General features: G+C 42.6%; 1 protein-coding gene across 1 annotated transcript in view; it reads right to left on the minus strand.

Annotated features, from left to right (window-relative positions):
• The window catches only part of edc3 (enhancer of mRNA decapping 3 homolog (S. cerevisiae)), a 132,063-nt gene that overhangs the window by 112,645 nt on the left and 7,075 nt on the right, over positions 1-12,343 (minus strand). Inside the window, exon 3 of the mRNA XM_080215996.1 lies at positions 6,452-6,762. Within this exon, the coding sequence (XP_080072122.1) occupies positions 6,452-6,762 (311 nt within the window). The remainder of the gene's footprint in view (positions 1-6,451; positions 6,763-12,343) is intronic.

The following is a 12,343-nucleotide window of genomic DNA, read 5'->3' on the forward strand; positions in this document are numbered from 1 at the left end:
ACTTGATAGATTCAGTTGTAAGGAGAGGCTGAATAGACTGGGACTTTTTTCTCTGGAGCATAGGAAGCTGAGAGGTGATCTTATAGAGGTCTATAAAATAATGAGGGGCATAGACAAGGTAGATCGGCAATATCTTTTCCCGAAGACAGGGGAGTCTAAAACTAGAGGGCATAGGTTTAAGGTGAGAGGGGAGAGACACAAAAGTGTCCAGAGGGACAATTTTTTCACGCAGAGGGTGGTGTCTGGAACAAGCTGCCAGAGGTACAATTTTAGCTTTTAAAAGCATTTGGATAGTTACAAGGGTACAATGGGTATAGAGGGATATGGGCCAAATGTGGGCAATTGTGATTAGCTTAGGGGTTTTAAAAAAGGGCCAAAGGGCTTGTTTCCATGCTGTAAACCTCTATGACTCTATGCATCTTGCCTGCTAAAACATCCAAATTGCCCTCTCAGCTAAGCAAAAAAATGCTTTTGGGTATCGAGAACAAAGAACATCTAATCATTTTGATGGCAGCTTCTCGTTACATGTCGTCCCCAGAAAGATACTATTTCATTGAACACAGTTCACAATGTCTCCAACCAGATGGGAGATTTTCAGGTGTGCCCGTCAGATGTAGCTACATGGAAATCTGTCACAAAAGAGATCTCAGCCAAAATCATACCCCAATTTCTTTTTGCAACAAGCAATATGTGCCAAATTGCACATACAGGACCCAATTAGTCACTCAGCTGGACACCCCAACAACTAAATGGGTTAATCCACAGTACCCAAGGCATACTGACCACCCTTCCAGGTCCAAACACACAAACACAAAGTGCTCAGCAAGTCTGGAAGCACCTGTGGACAGTGAAACTGAAATTAAACTGGAGTCAAATATGACCCCTCAAAACTGAAGGAGGGTAGAAATGGTTTACGTTATTATATGCCATTGTGGGATTAGGGCAGGGAGGGGGAAGAACAAAAGGGAATAGGATAGAGGGAGGTAGAGACCAAATGATAAAGATGCATGTAACAGAAGATACAGGAAGTGGCAACAGTGGCATTAAAGGGACAGGCGTTGGTCCAGGGTGCAAATAAAAGTTTAAAGTTTATTCATTGGTCACAAGTGAGGCTTACATTAACACTGCAATGAAGTTACTTTGAGATGAGAAAAGCTCTGTCCAAAAGCAAAAAAAAATGAAAAATACAATTAGGGCAAGCAAAAATGAAATGTAAATGAGGGAGAATTCATGGTCTGAAATTGTTGAAGTCAACACTGAAGAAAGGCAGCTATAAACTGCCTAACTGGAAGAAGAGATGCTGTTCCTCTAGTTTTATTTGAACACTGCAATAGGCCGAGGTCAGAAATGGGAGAGAGCAAGGTGAGGAATTAAATGGCAGGTTCGAACCTGGCCTGTGCCAATTAAGGCAATCTCCTCTGCTGTGGTGGGCAGGGGCTTGTAGCGGAGTGCAGATCCTGGGTTGGGGATAGGAACAGTATGAAGTCTCACAATGCCAGGTTAAAGTCCAACAGGTTTATCTAGTAGCACAAGCCACTAGCTTTCGAATCTCTGCTCCTTCATCAGGTGAGTGATGAAAACTGCTTGGGGATAGGAAGAGAGACTAGGACACTAAAAAAACCCAATCGAAACTGGATGTCAGGAAATTGGTGAAATCAAAAACTGGTGCCCCATAACGTACTGTGCGGCAAGTTACCTGCATACTTCCTTGAATGGCAACAAGGTGCCAAGAGATGACTAAAACCCAAACACAGTGAAATACTGATAGAAAAAGGAACAAAATCTCTTAACCAAGCTTCTCCCATCAGATTTAAACACATTCTGCTTGAATGCAACTTTTAGATGGACAAAAAGAATCTTTGAAAACAAAATCGGAAAATCAAAACGTTACAAGGCTGAACTGTTGCTATAAAACTTGCAGCCATAGTCAAACTGCAAATCTGCTCACTTTGTTCACTTTTCATTGTTATTCTAACCTTCCAGTTAAATTTGGGTTAACTTCCAAACACAAACAACTTCCAACTGGACTCTCAGGGGAGAAAACTAGATTTCACTGATTACATGCAGATCAATTTTTCCGCGCACAATAAGGGCACAAAGCAAAAAACAAAACAAAAGCAGGAGCTGAAACAAAAACGGCCTTTTCCTCAAAGAACTATCTTGGTTATAAAACACGAATACTGGTTGCATCACAAAGCCTTTAAGCACCATTCAGTGCCAATCCAAGGATCAAAAGGAACTTTTGTAAATTATCCAGTAGCAGCATAGACCTATCAAAGTGCACACACAAAGAAAGCAAATAATCTAAAGTAGTCAGATCAAGTCTAACTATAAATTATTTTGCAAGGCATCCACATACGTTAAAGCCCACCAAAGTTCTATTACCACATGTGCCAGACTTCAGTCTTTCATCCTTTCTGGATGTATCACAGCTCGGTGTAGCTCCTGCTCTACTCAAGACTGCAAAAAACTACAAAAGGTTGTGAACATAGCCCAGTCCATCACGCAAACCAGCCTCCCATCCATTGACTCTGTCTACACTTCCTGCTACCTCAAAAGCACGGTGGCACAATGGTTAGCCACTACTGCCTCACAGCACCAAGAGACCTGGGTTCAATTCCCGGCTTGGGTCACAGTCTGTGTGGAGTCTGTACATTCTCCCCGTGTCTGCGTGGGTTTCCTCCGGGTGCTCTGGTTTCCTCCAACAGTCCGAAAGATGTGCTGGTTAGGTGCATTGGCCATGCTAAATTCTTCCTCCGTGTACTCAAACAGGCGCCAGAGTGTTGTGACTAGGGGCATTTCACAGTAACTTCATTGCAGTGTAAAGTAAGCCTATTTATGACTAATAGTAAATAAACTTTAAAACCAGACAGTATAATCAAGGATCCCGCACATCCCAGACATACTCTATTTCACCTTCTTCCTTTGGGAAAAAGATACAAAAGTCTGAGGTCACATACCAATCAACTCAAGAACAGCTTCTTCCCTGCTACTATCGGACTTTTGAATGGACCTACCAAGTTGACCTTTCTCTACACCCTAGCTATGACCGTAACACTGCATACTGCACTCTCTCGTTTCCTTCTTTATGAACAGAATGCTTTGTCTGTGTAGTGTGCAAGAAACAGTACTTTTTTTCACTATATACTAATATGTGGCAACAATAAATCAAATCAATCGATTCAATCCATTCTATGTGGTATCATCAGAATGATTAGTCTCAGAAAAACAACGAATCCTAACATTCAGCTACTGTGTTGAGCATCCATGCTCCAATAATAGTCAAGCCTCTAGCCAAGCTCCTCCAGTACACCTCCAACACCTAATAATATGCCTTGTCCACATAAAAAAATAGCAATTAACCAATTCTTGATCTACTGGTCTACTCAAAAAATCAAAATGACAAGTCATCAACAGTACGATCAGATCACAAGTCCACTTGTCAAGTTCCCAATCTCTTCCACCTTCCTCCAACCGGGAGAATGATACAAAAGTCTGAGATTGCCAACCGACTCAAAAACAGCTTCTTCCTACTGCCAGACTTTTGAGTGGAGCTATCTCACACTAAATTGATCTTTCTCTCCACCCTAGCTATGACTGTCTGCACTCTCTCATTTCCTTCTCTATAAAAGGTATACTTTGTCTGTATAGCACACAGGAAACAATACTTTTCATTGTATACTAATATATGTGACAATAATAAATCAAATGACTAACACTATACATCCTGCACCCTCACCTTTCTTTCTCCCCCTATATATTCTATGAACAGTATGCTTTAGTATGGCATGCAAGAAACAATATTTTCCAGTGTACCAATACATATGACAATTATAAATCAACTCTTGGCTAGTCAGATGTCATAAATAAAAATAAATAAAATAAAAAATCCAAGGAATCCACCCATAGCATTAGGGTTTCACTCACATATTTCCATTATAGTGCAATTCACACTGGGATACAGCTCACAGAATCTCAAGTTTGTTACTTCCAGTGCCACAGGCCCTTACAATACACTGAAAATTAACACTAACTGCCACTTCCACAAGATTAGTTGCTCAATTTTGCATGCTAGGGAACTAAATGTCCTCTCAGTTTCACAAAAGCTCAGACAGCATCCATCAGAAAACAGCAGCTTTCGTGTTTCTTTTCTCCTGTTAATCTGTCTTCTTCACCCCACCCCGTCTGCTGACCAGTGATTACTCTGAATATGCAGCGCAATTCAGGCTATTTTTCTTTACCTTGATTTCAACAACAACTCAAAGCTGTTCGTGTAAAAATGAGCAAGAGCTGATAGCAGATATTTGCAAGAAAGCCAAGAAGCTGACTATCCACCCTAACAGGGAACTGTGCAACATTTAAGGGTGCAGTAGCCTGGTATTTTTCTTCAGTAAATTAAAGAGGCCTGCATTTTACAGCATATTGCAATTATTTGTACACTAAAATGTTCAGAATTGTGAATTCCTTTACAGATCACTAAAATATGATAATTCCTTGTTTCATTTACATCGTCATCAGAATTTGGCATTTGCCACCCTGACAATTTTTCAATAATTATTCATCTTAGAACTACTCTTGGAGCAAACTAAAAACACATCCAAATAAAGACAAGGGCTAATTTTGCTACTGATTTAAGATTCAGAGGGTTTACAATTCTTCTTGCTAACCAGTGGCATTGCTACTTGGAGAGATTAAAAGTTAAGCCTTAAATGGTCATTATTGCTCTGAATAAGCGCCACAAGTGGATGACTTCATAAAAGGAGGCCATTTGGCCCATTAAGTCTGCGCCAACTCTCAGACGGAGCATATCACCCAGACATCCACCCTAACCTTCACACCTTTGGGCATTAAAGGACAATTTAGCATGGCCATCAATCCAGCCTGCACATCTTTGGAGTGTGGGAGGAAACTGGAGCACCCAGAGGAAACCCATGTAGACATGGGGAGAACATGCAAATTCCACACAGACAGTGACCCGAGGCCAGAATCAAACCCAGATCCCTGGAGCTGAGGCAGTAGTGCTAACCTTTGTGCCACCATATCTGAAGCACCCAATTTCACTTAAGAAACCACTGCTTTTAATGCACTACGGTAAAAATATTTACTATGGAATTGTGGTGTGCCTAAACCCTGAACAAATTTGCTACAGATTATGGTTGGGCTTGGTTCAAGAAATGGGTCCAACAAAGTTTATATGATTGCTCTTGCTTGAAATACTTAAGACTGCAAATTGAGTAATAGTTTATGCACTGTGCAATGACAGCCATGAAGCTTTCAATATTTCAAGAATATTCCCCTCACATATATTTCAGCATTAGTTCACAGAATTCTTACAGTGCAGAAGGTAGCCATTTGGCCCATCGAGTCTGCACCACTCTCAAACAGGCCCACTCCTTGCCTTATACTCCTAGCTCCAAACATTAATCATGCTAATCTCCCCGAACCTATGTATCTTGGGGCACTAAGGGGCAATTTAACATGGCCAATCCATGATAACCTGCGGTGTGGAAAGAAATGGGAGCACCCAGAGGAAACCCATGCAAACACGTGGAGAACAAGCAAACTCCACGGAGACAGTGACCCAAGCCGGGAATCGAACCCAGGTTCCTGGCACTGTGAGGCAGCAGTACTAACCATTGAGCCACCATGCTTTTCTGAGGCAGCGGGAAGTGTAGACAGAGTCAATGGATGGAAGGTTGGTTTGCGTGATGGATTGGGCTACATTCACAACCTTTGGGTCTTTGTGACACAGGTCCCTGGTGCTGAGAGGCAGCAGTGCTAACCACTGTGCCGCCCACTATTAATACAGCTCTGGTAACAACCATGCCAGAACCTCAGAATCCCACTATTATCCATTGAAAGGGGAATCTATTTTGATTTGATTTATTATTGTCACATGTATAAGCATACAGTGAAAAGTATTGTTTCTTGCGTGCCATACAGGCAAAGCATACCTTCATTGAGAAGAAAAGGACAGTGCAGAATGTAGTGTTACAGCCATAGCTAGGGTGTAGAGAAAGATCAACTTAATGCAAGGTAGGTCCATTCAAAAGTCTGATGGCAGCAGAGAGGAAGCTGTTCTTGAGTCGGTTCGTACATGATCTCAGACTTTTCTATCTTTTTCCCCGATGGAAGGTGGCAGAAGAGAGAATGTCCAGGTGCACGGGGTCCTTAATTATGCTGGCTGCTTTGCCTGAGACAGCGGGAAGTGCAGACAGATCTACTTGTAGATCTCTGACCGTTCCAATTTTTTGCCTTCTTAAATCATGAGTACAGCAGTTCACCACTCGTGCATCGAGATGTACGGTGGACTATCAAACAAAATTGATGAATAATTCTGGTAACATTCTTCAGATAATACATTTCCCAAAACTACAATGTCTGAAATTCAAAGTGAGAACATTTCATCGTTGCAACGTGACCCACAAATATCCCATCACAACCTACTTACAGGAATTGTGCCTCCGACGAAACGCTTTAGATGGAGTAAGGGCAGAATCCAGGTGACGGTCTACATAACTTTTAGAATACTGCTGGGGTGACGTGACCAGGTCCTGAACCTTGAGCTCCGCGCGCCGTGGAATCGCTTGTGGAGCACTTCCCGGAACATTTGCTTTCCTCACGCCCTTGCCGCCACCGTTCTGAGATGAGTAAGCATTGTGACACAAACTGGTGGACGTGAACACGGAAGTCTGGCCCAGTCCAGCATTCCCCTGCGAATGTGGGATGTCCAATATCTTGAGCTCTTTGATATCAATTGCACTGCAAAAACATAAGACAGAAAGTGGAGTCGCACAGCTTCAGATTTGGTCCCTGAATATGAACAATACAGCATAGGAACAGGCCTTTCGGCCCTTCAAGCCTGCAGTGGGGCAGCATGTGGCATAGTGGTTAGCACTGCTGCCTCAACACCTGGGCTCCAGGCTCATTCTGGCCCCATGTCACTGTGTGTGGAGTTTGCATGTTTTCCCCATGTCTGCATGGGTTTCCGGGTGCTCTAGTTTCCTCCCATTGTCCAAAGACGTGAGAGTTAGGTTGACTGGCCATGCTAAATTGACCCAAGTGTCAGGGGAATTAGCAGGTTAAATGTGTGGGGTTATCGGAATAGGGCCTGGGTGGGATTGTAATTGGTACAGACTTGATGGGCCAAATGGCCTCCTCCTGTACTGTGGGGATTCTATGATCATGCTGCCTGCCTAAGTTAAAACCTTATGCGCTTACGGAGTCCGTATTCTTCCATTCCCGCCCTATTCATACATTGATCTAGATTCCCCCTTAATTGCCGCTATCATACCTGCTCCCACCACCTCACCATTGTTGACAGATGGGACAACTATACAGCGAAATGGGATATAAACGCTAATAAAAACTTACTGTAGTTTTATTTTGCAATCAAAAATCATATGGTTGATTTACACTTAGCATTATTAACACTGCTGCCTCTCAGCGTCATGGACCGAGGTTCAATTCCGACGTTGGGTGACTGCCTGCATTCCCTGTGTCTGTGTGGGTTTCCTTCAGGTGCCCCGGTTTCTTCCCACACTCCAAAGACGTGCAGATTAGGTGGACTGGCCATGCTAAATTGCCCGTAAGTGTCAGGGGGGCTAGCTAGGGTATATATTTGGGTTACAAGGATAGGGTATGGATGGGATTGCTGTCGGTGTGCGCTCAATGAGCCAAATGGCCTTCTTCGGCATTGATTCTATGATTAGATCAATATTAATTTAAAATCACTCAGAACATACAAAACAATAATGGGTTTAGCAAACAAACAACACGAAGTATAATTCCTAATAGACTAGACAGTGATAAGCCTGCAGCAGCAAGTTTAACATGCTTTCCTGGCAGCCTCACATTCCAATTATTCCTCTTTGCATCACTGTACTATATAGACAGAGCACAGTAATAAAGACATTCGCATGCATGGTATGTTGGTGCAAGCAAAGATTCTTTCCTCCATATTTTGGTCTGCCAACTTCAACAGCTGTTAAAACATGAGCGCAGTATTGCAGACAAAGTTTCAAATCTCTGCTGCTTGACATCTGGAACAATTTTTTTTCAAAAAGTCATGCCCGCCTGGAAAGAACTCAAATTTAAACACAAAAGGTCAATGATCAAATTTAGCAAAATTCATGCAGAGCATTTGGGAAGAATTCAGAGAACTTCAGACCAAGAAATAGCAAGGGTCGGAGCAACATCTGCACAAGAATATTGCTGACACTGCACTGGTTCTTTGCAGTTTACTTTTTGCAAGCCCCAAGCCACATCAGTACGATCATGAAGACTTGAATGCAATTAGCCAGAAACATACTTGTACTACTACTGTGAAAAGAGTTACTTGCAGTACCATCATAAACCTTGCTTGTTCGAGGTAAGAGAAAGCAATTTGAACTAATAATAAAGGTAGAAGGTAAAGTCACCATAGTCCCAGATAACAATAAACATTCTCCCGTGAGGGAGAGCACTGACTGGTAGTGATTTAACCCAAGGATCGCCATACCTCAGGTGAGAGGCAAGGTTAAACTGGGGTCGGTTTAGTCTATTTGGTTGGGCAGCTGGTTACTGAGGCTGAGTGATACCAATAGCATGGGTTCAAAGATATGCAGTTTAGGTTGATTGGCTATGCTATAATTGCCCCTTAGTGTCCTGAGATGCGTAGGTTAGAGGGGTTAGCGGGTAAATGTGTGGGGCTACGGGGGTAGGGCCTGGGTGGGATTGTGGTCAGTGCAGACTCGATGGGCCAAATGGCCTCCTTCTGCACTGTAGGGTTTCTATGATTCTTTGAATTCCCATGCTGACTGAGGCTATTCATGGAGATGCCGCCTTCTCAACCTTGCCCCTGATCTGAGGTACAGTGAACCTCAAATTTTAACCACCAGTCACAGCCTATGATCATCTGGGATGATGGAGACTTTACCTTGACCCAAATTAATTGGTGCCATTACGTTGGAAAGAAAGATTACGTGTTAATCCAGATGCTATGCAGCAAAGACCTGCAAATCCTGTGTGATCTCTCTTCCTCCTCGTACTGGTGGAGCCTAGCCACTGCTGATGGTTGCGGCACAAATTATCAAAGCTTATTAGCTGATGTGCATTTTACAGCATTTTTCAATAAAATTTCTATTAACGTAAAAACATACTTCCTGTTTACAGTTTTGTGTTGACTTTCTTCAATATAAATTCATATGTCCACAGTTATAGAGAAACTGCCTATGTAATCTTGTCGTATTTCAGTTACGTAAGAAGTCCAACAGGTTTATTTGGGATCACGAGCTTTTGCAGCGCTGTTCCTTCAACAGGTGAGTCACTCACTTGATGAAGGATCAGCACTCTGAAAGCTCGTGATTCCAAATAAACCTGTTGGATTTTAACCTGGTGTTGAGAGACTTCTTACTGTACCTACCCTAGTCTAATGCTGGCATCTCCACATCATGGATACTTAGTTATATCCTCAGCTTGTGGTGACGCTATAGCACCACCGTTTTCCATCTGCCAGAGCCTCGGCCTATATTGCTGAAAATCACCTGCTTGCCATCCAAGTCCCTCCCAAAGTGTCACAAGGTTGATATTTCTCTACAATACAGAATTATTTTAGATAAGCAACATTTATTCACCTGACAGTTTCAATGTGATAAAATGTTCCAAGGCACTCCACAGAACATTATAAAAAACTTGACACTGATCTACATCAGGAGACATTAGATCTGACGACCAAAAACTCCACCAGAGTTGATTTTAAGAAGTGTTTAAAAGGAGGAAAACAAGGTTGAAAAGCAGAGAGATGCAGTGAGTATATTACAGTGTTTAGGACCCAAGGTGCAATCACTGATGGTGGAGTGACTAAAATTGGGGATGCTCAAGAAGCCAGAATTATAGAATCTCTACAGTGCAGCAGGAGGCCATTTAGTCTGCACCGATAACAATCCTTCCTAGGCCCTATCCTTGTAACCTCACATATTTACTTTGCTAATTCCTCTAACCTACGCATCCCAGGGCACTAAAGGGCAATTCACCATGGTTAATGCACCTAACCTGCACATTTTTAGACCGAGGGAGGAAACCGGAGCACCCGGAGGAAAACCCACACAGTCACGGGGAGCAAACTCCACACAGACAGTGACCCAAGCGGGAATCGAACCCAGATCACTAAAGCTGTGAGGCCGCTGTGCCACCATACCTTCTCATTATGGCTGAATTTTGGCAGTAACTGTATTTTGTGGCTCAAATTAGGACATTCGTGAGTGCCTTATCCAAAAAGGGATTTAAGTCAGCACAATACATGAATATTATAGGAGTACAGGTATCTTAAGATGATTCTGGTGTAGAAAATTATGGAAATAGGGAGGGATAAGAATACAAGGATGAGAACTCTTAAAGCAAGTTGTTGCTTGACCCTGAGTCAATATAGGTCAGCGAACAGGATTTGGTGCAATTTAAGGCACAGGAAGCAAATCAATTGACAGAATGTGAAACTTCAATATTGCATCTACAATCCCTGGCTCAATTATCCACTTGCCTCTAACCCAGTTTCACCTGAAAAAATGCACTTGGCCTTTCTACTGTAGGCAACACAGGTCAACTCTGATGCTAAATGGGTGCACTGACAACACCATGCTTCAGTTAACAGAGACCTTTAAAATTTTGAAGTGATAGAGAGGCAGAGAAGACCAAACAAAAACTGGTCTCAGTTGTCTGGAATGAAAAGACAAAGAGATTCAAAAAATTATTTAGGACAGAGGAGACAACATTTTTACAAAGGAGACTGCAAAGGGATGGCATGCAAATCAAATCAATACTTTGAAGGAGGAAAGGGAATAAATCAAGAATAATCCCTGAACTGAGAGCATTTAACCCTCAGAAAAGGCTGGGGCTGCTTTTCTCTAGAAAAGAGAAGACTTAAGGGTGTCCCAATGGAAGTCTTTAAAATTATGAGGGGGATCAATAATCCAACAGGGATTTAATGAGATTGGTGCAGGACGCAGCCATTTGGCCCATTGAGCCTGCACCGATCACAATCCCACCCGTAACCCCAAATATTCACCCTGCTAATCCCCCTGACACTAGGTCAATTGATCATGGCCAATCAATCTAACCCAAATAATTTTGGACTGTGGGAGGAAACCGGAGCACCTGGAGGAAAACCCATACAGACATGGGGAGAATGTGCAAACCACCACACAGAGAGTGGCCCGAGGCTGGAATTAAACTCACATCCTTAGCGCTGTGAAGCAGCAGCGCTAATCACTGGGTCAGCAGGCCAAATGTGTCAACAAGGCAAGCAAATAAAATTCAACCTACACCTCATTGGAAAATAAACAATAAACCGCTTGAACAAAGCAGGCTGTTTTCAAACTAATACACGTCCACGTACCCCTATCTGAAAACGGATTTCTGCCAACGCACAGAGCTGCTCCACTGAAAATGCAAATCTCATTAAATGAGGCTAAACATTTAAAAATTAAATAGCTGCTTCATCAGCCAATGTCTGAAACAAATCCTGACAACTGAAGAACTTGAGGTTAATCACAATCTTTTATTCCTGGGAAAGAATAATTAATGTCTGAAGGCATTAATTATAATGCTCTAATGAATAGGTGGGATGCCTGGAGACATTCAAACATCCTTATTTAGGTGAGCGAAGGAAGTTGAGCCAGTCAATTAACCACCAAAACTATGGAGAAACACTACTTGGCTGCATATGAGAGATGATAATTTGCATGAGGGCAAGTGATTTGAAAAATATCAACATCAAGACATCTCGTTAGATGAAGAATCGGCTCTCCATTCATCTTGTCATAGTAAACATCATTGCTTAACAACAGCCTGAATATTACAGACCTGCACCTTCATTAACTCAAGGCTTTTGATGCACAACTGAATATCAAGGAATCTGATACAAACCATTATCAATGTGATTCTGCCAAATTGGTGGCTGTTCTAATTAACCTGCCGGCCTTTATATTTGAACAAGGATCTGGCAAATACAAGGCTGGTGATAAAATCTGTGATGCATCTTTGATCACATGGCTTTAGTAAATACCAGCAACCCTACAAGAACTGGGAATCGTAAAGGCAAAATATATATTTAGACTCCATAGAATCCCTACAGTTCAGAAGGCAGCCATTCGGTCCATTGAGTCTGTACCGAACAGCAGTCCATCTGGGGTTGCTGGCTGCCTGGTGAGGTACTACACGGCAGGCCATCCACCCGACAGGAGACCATTCAGCCTGTCTAACCTGCTCCACCATTCAACACAACCGTGGCCAATATTGGGCTCCCTCCCCTTCCCATAACCCCATGCATTTGCCATGGCTGATCCACCTAACCTGCACACCCTGGGAC

Source organism: Carcharhinus amblyrhynchos, chromosome 32, assembly GCF_965287045.1.
Source record: "Carcharhinus amblyrhynchos chromosome 32, sCarAmb.v2.hapA, whole genome shotgun sequence".
NCBI classification, from domain to species: Eukaryota; Metazoa; Chordata; class Chondrichthyes; order Carcharhiniformes; family Carcharhinidae; genus Carcharhinus; species Carcharhinus amblyrhynchos.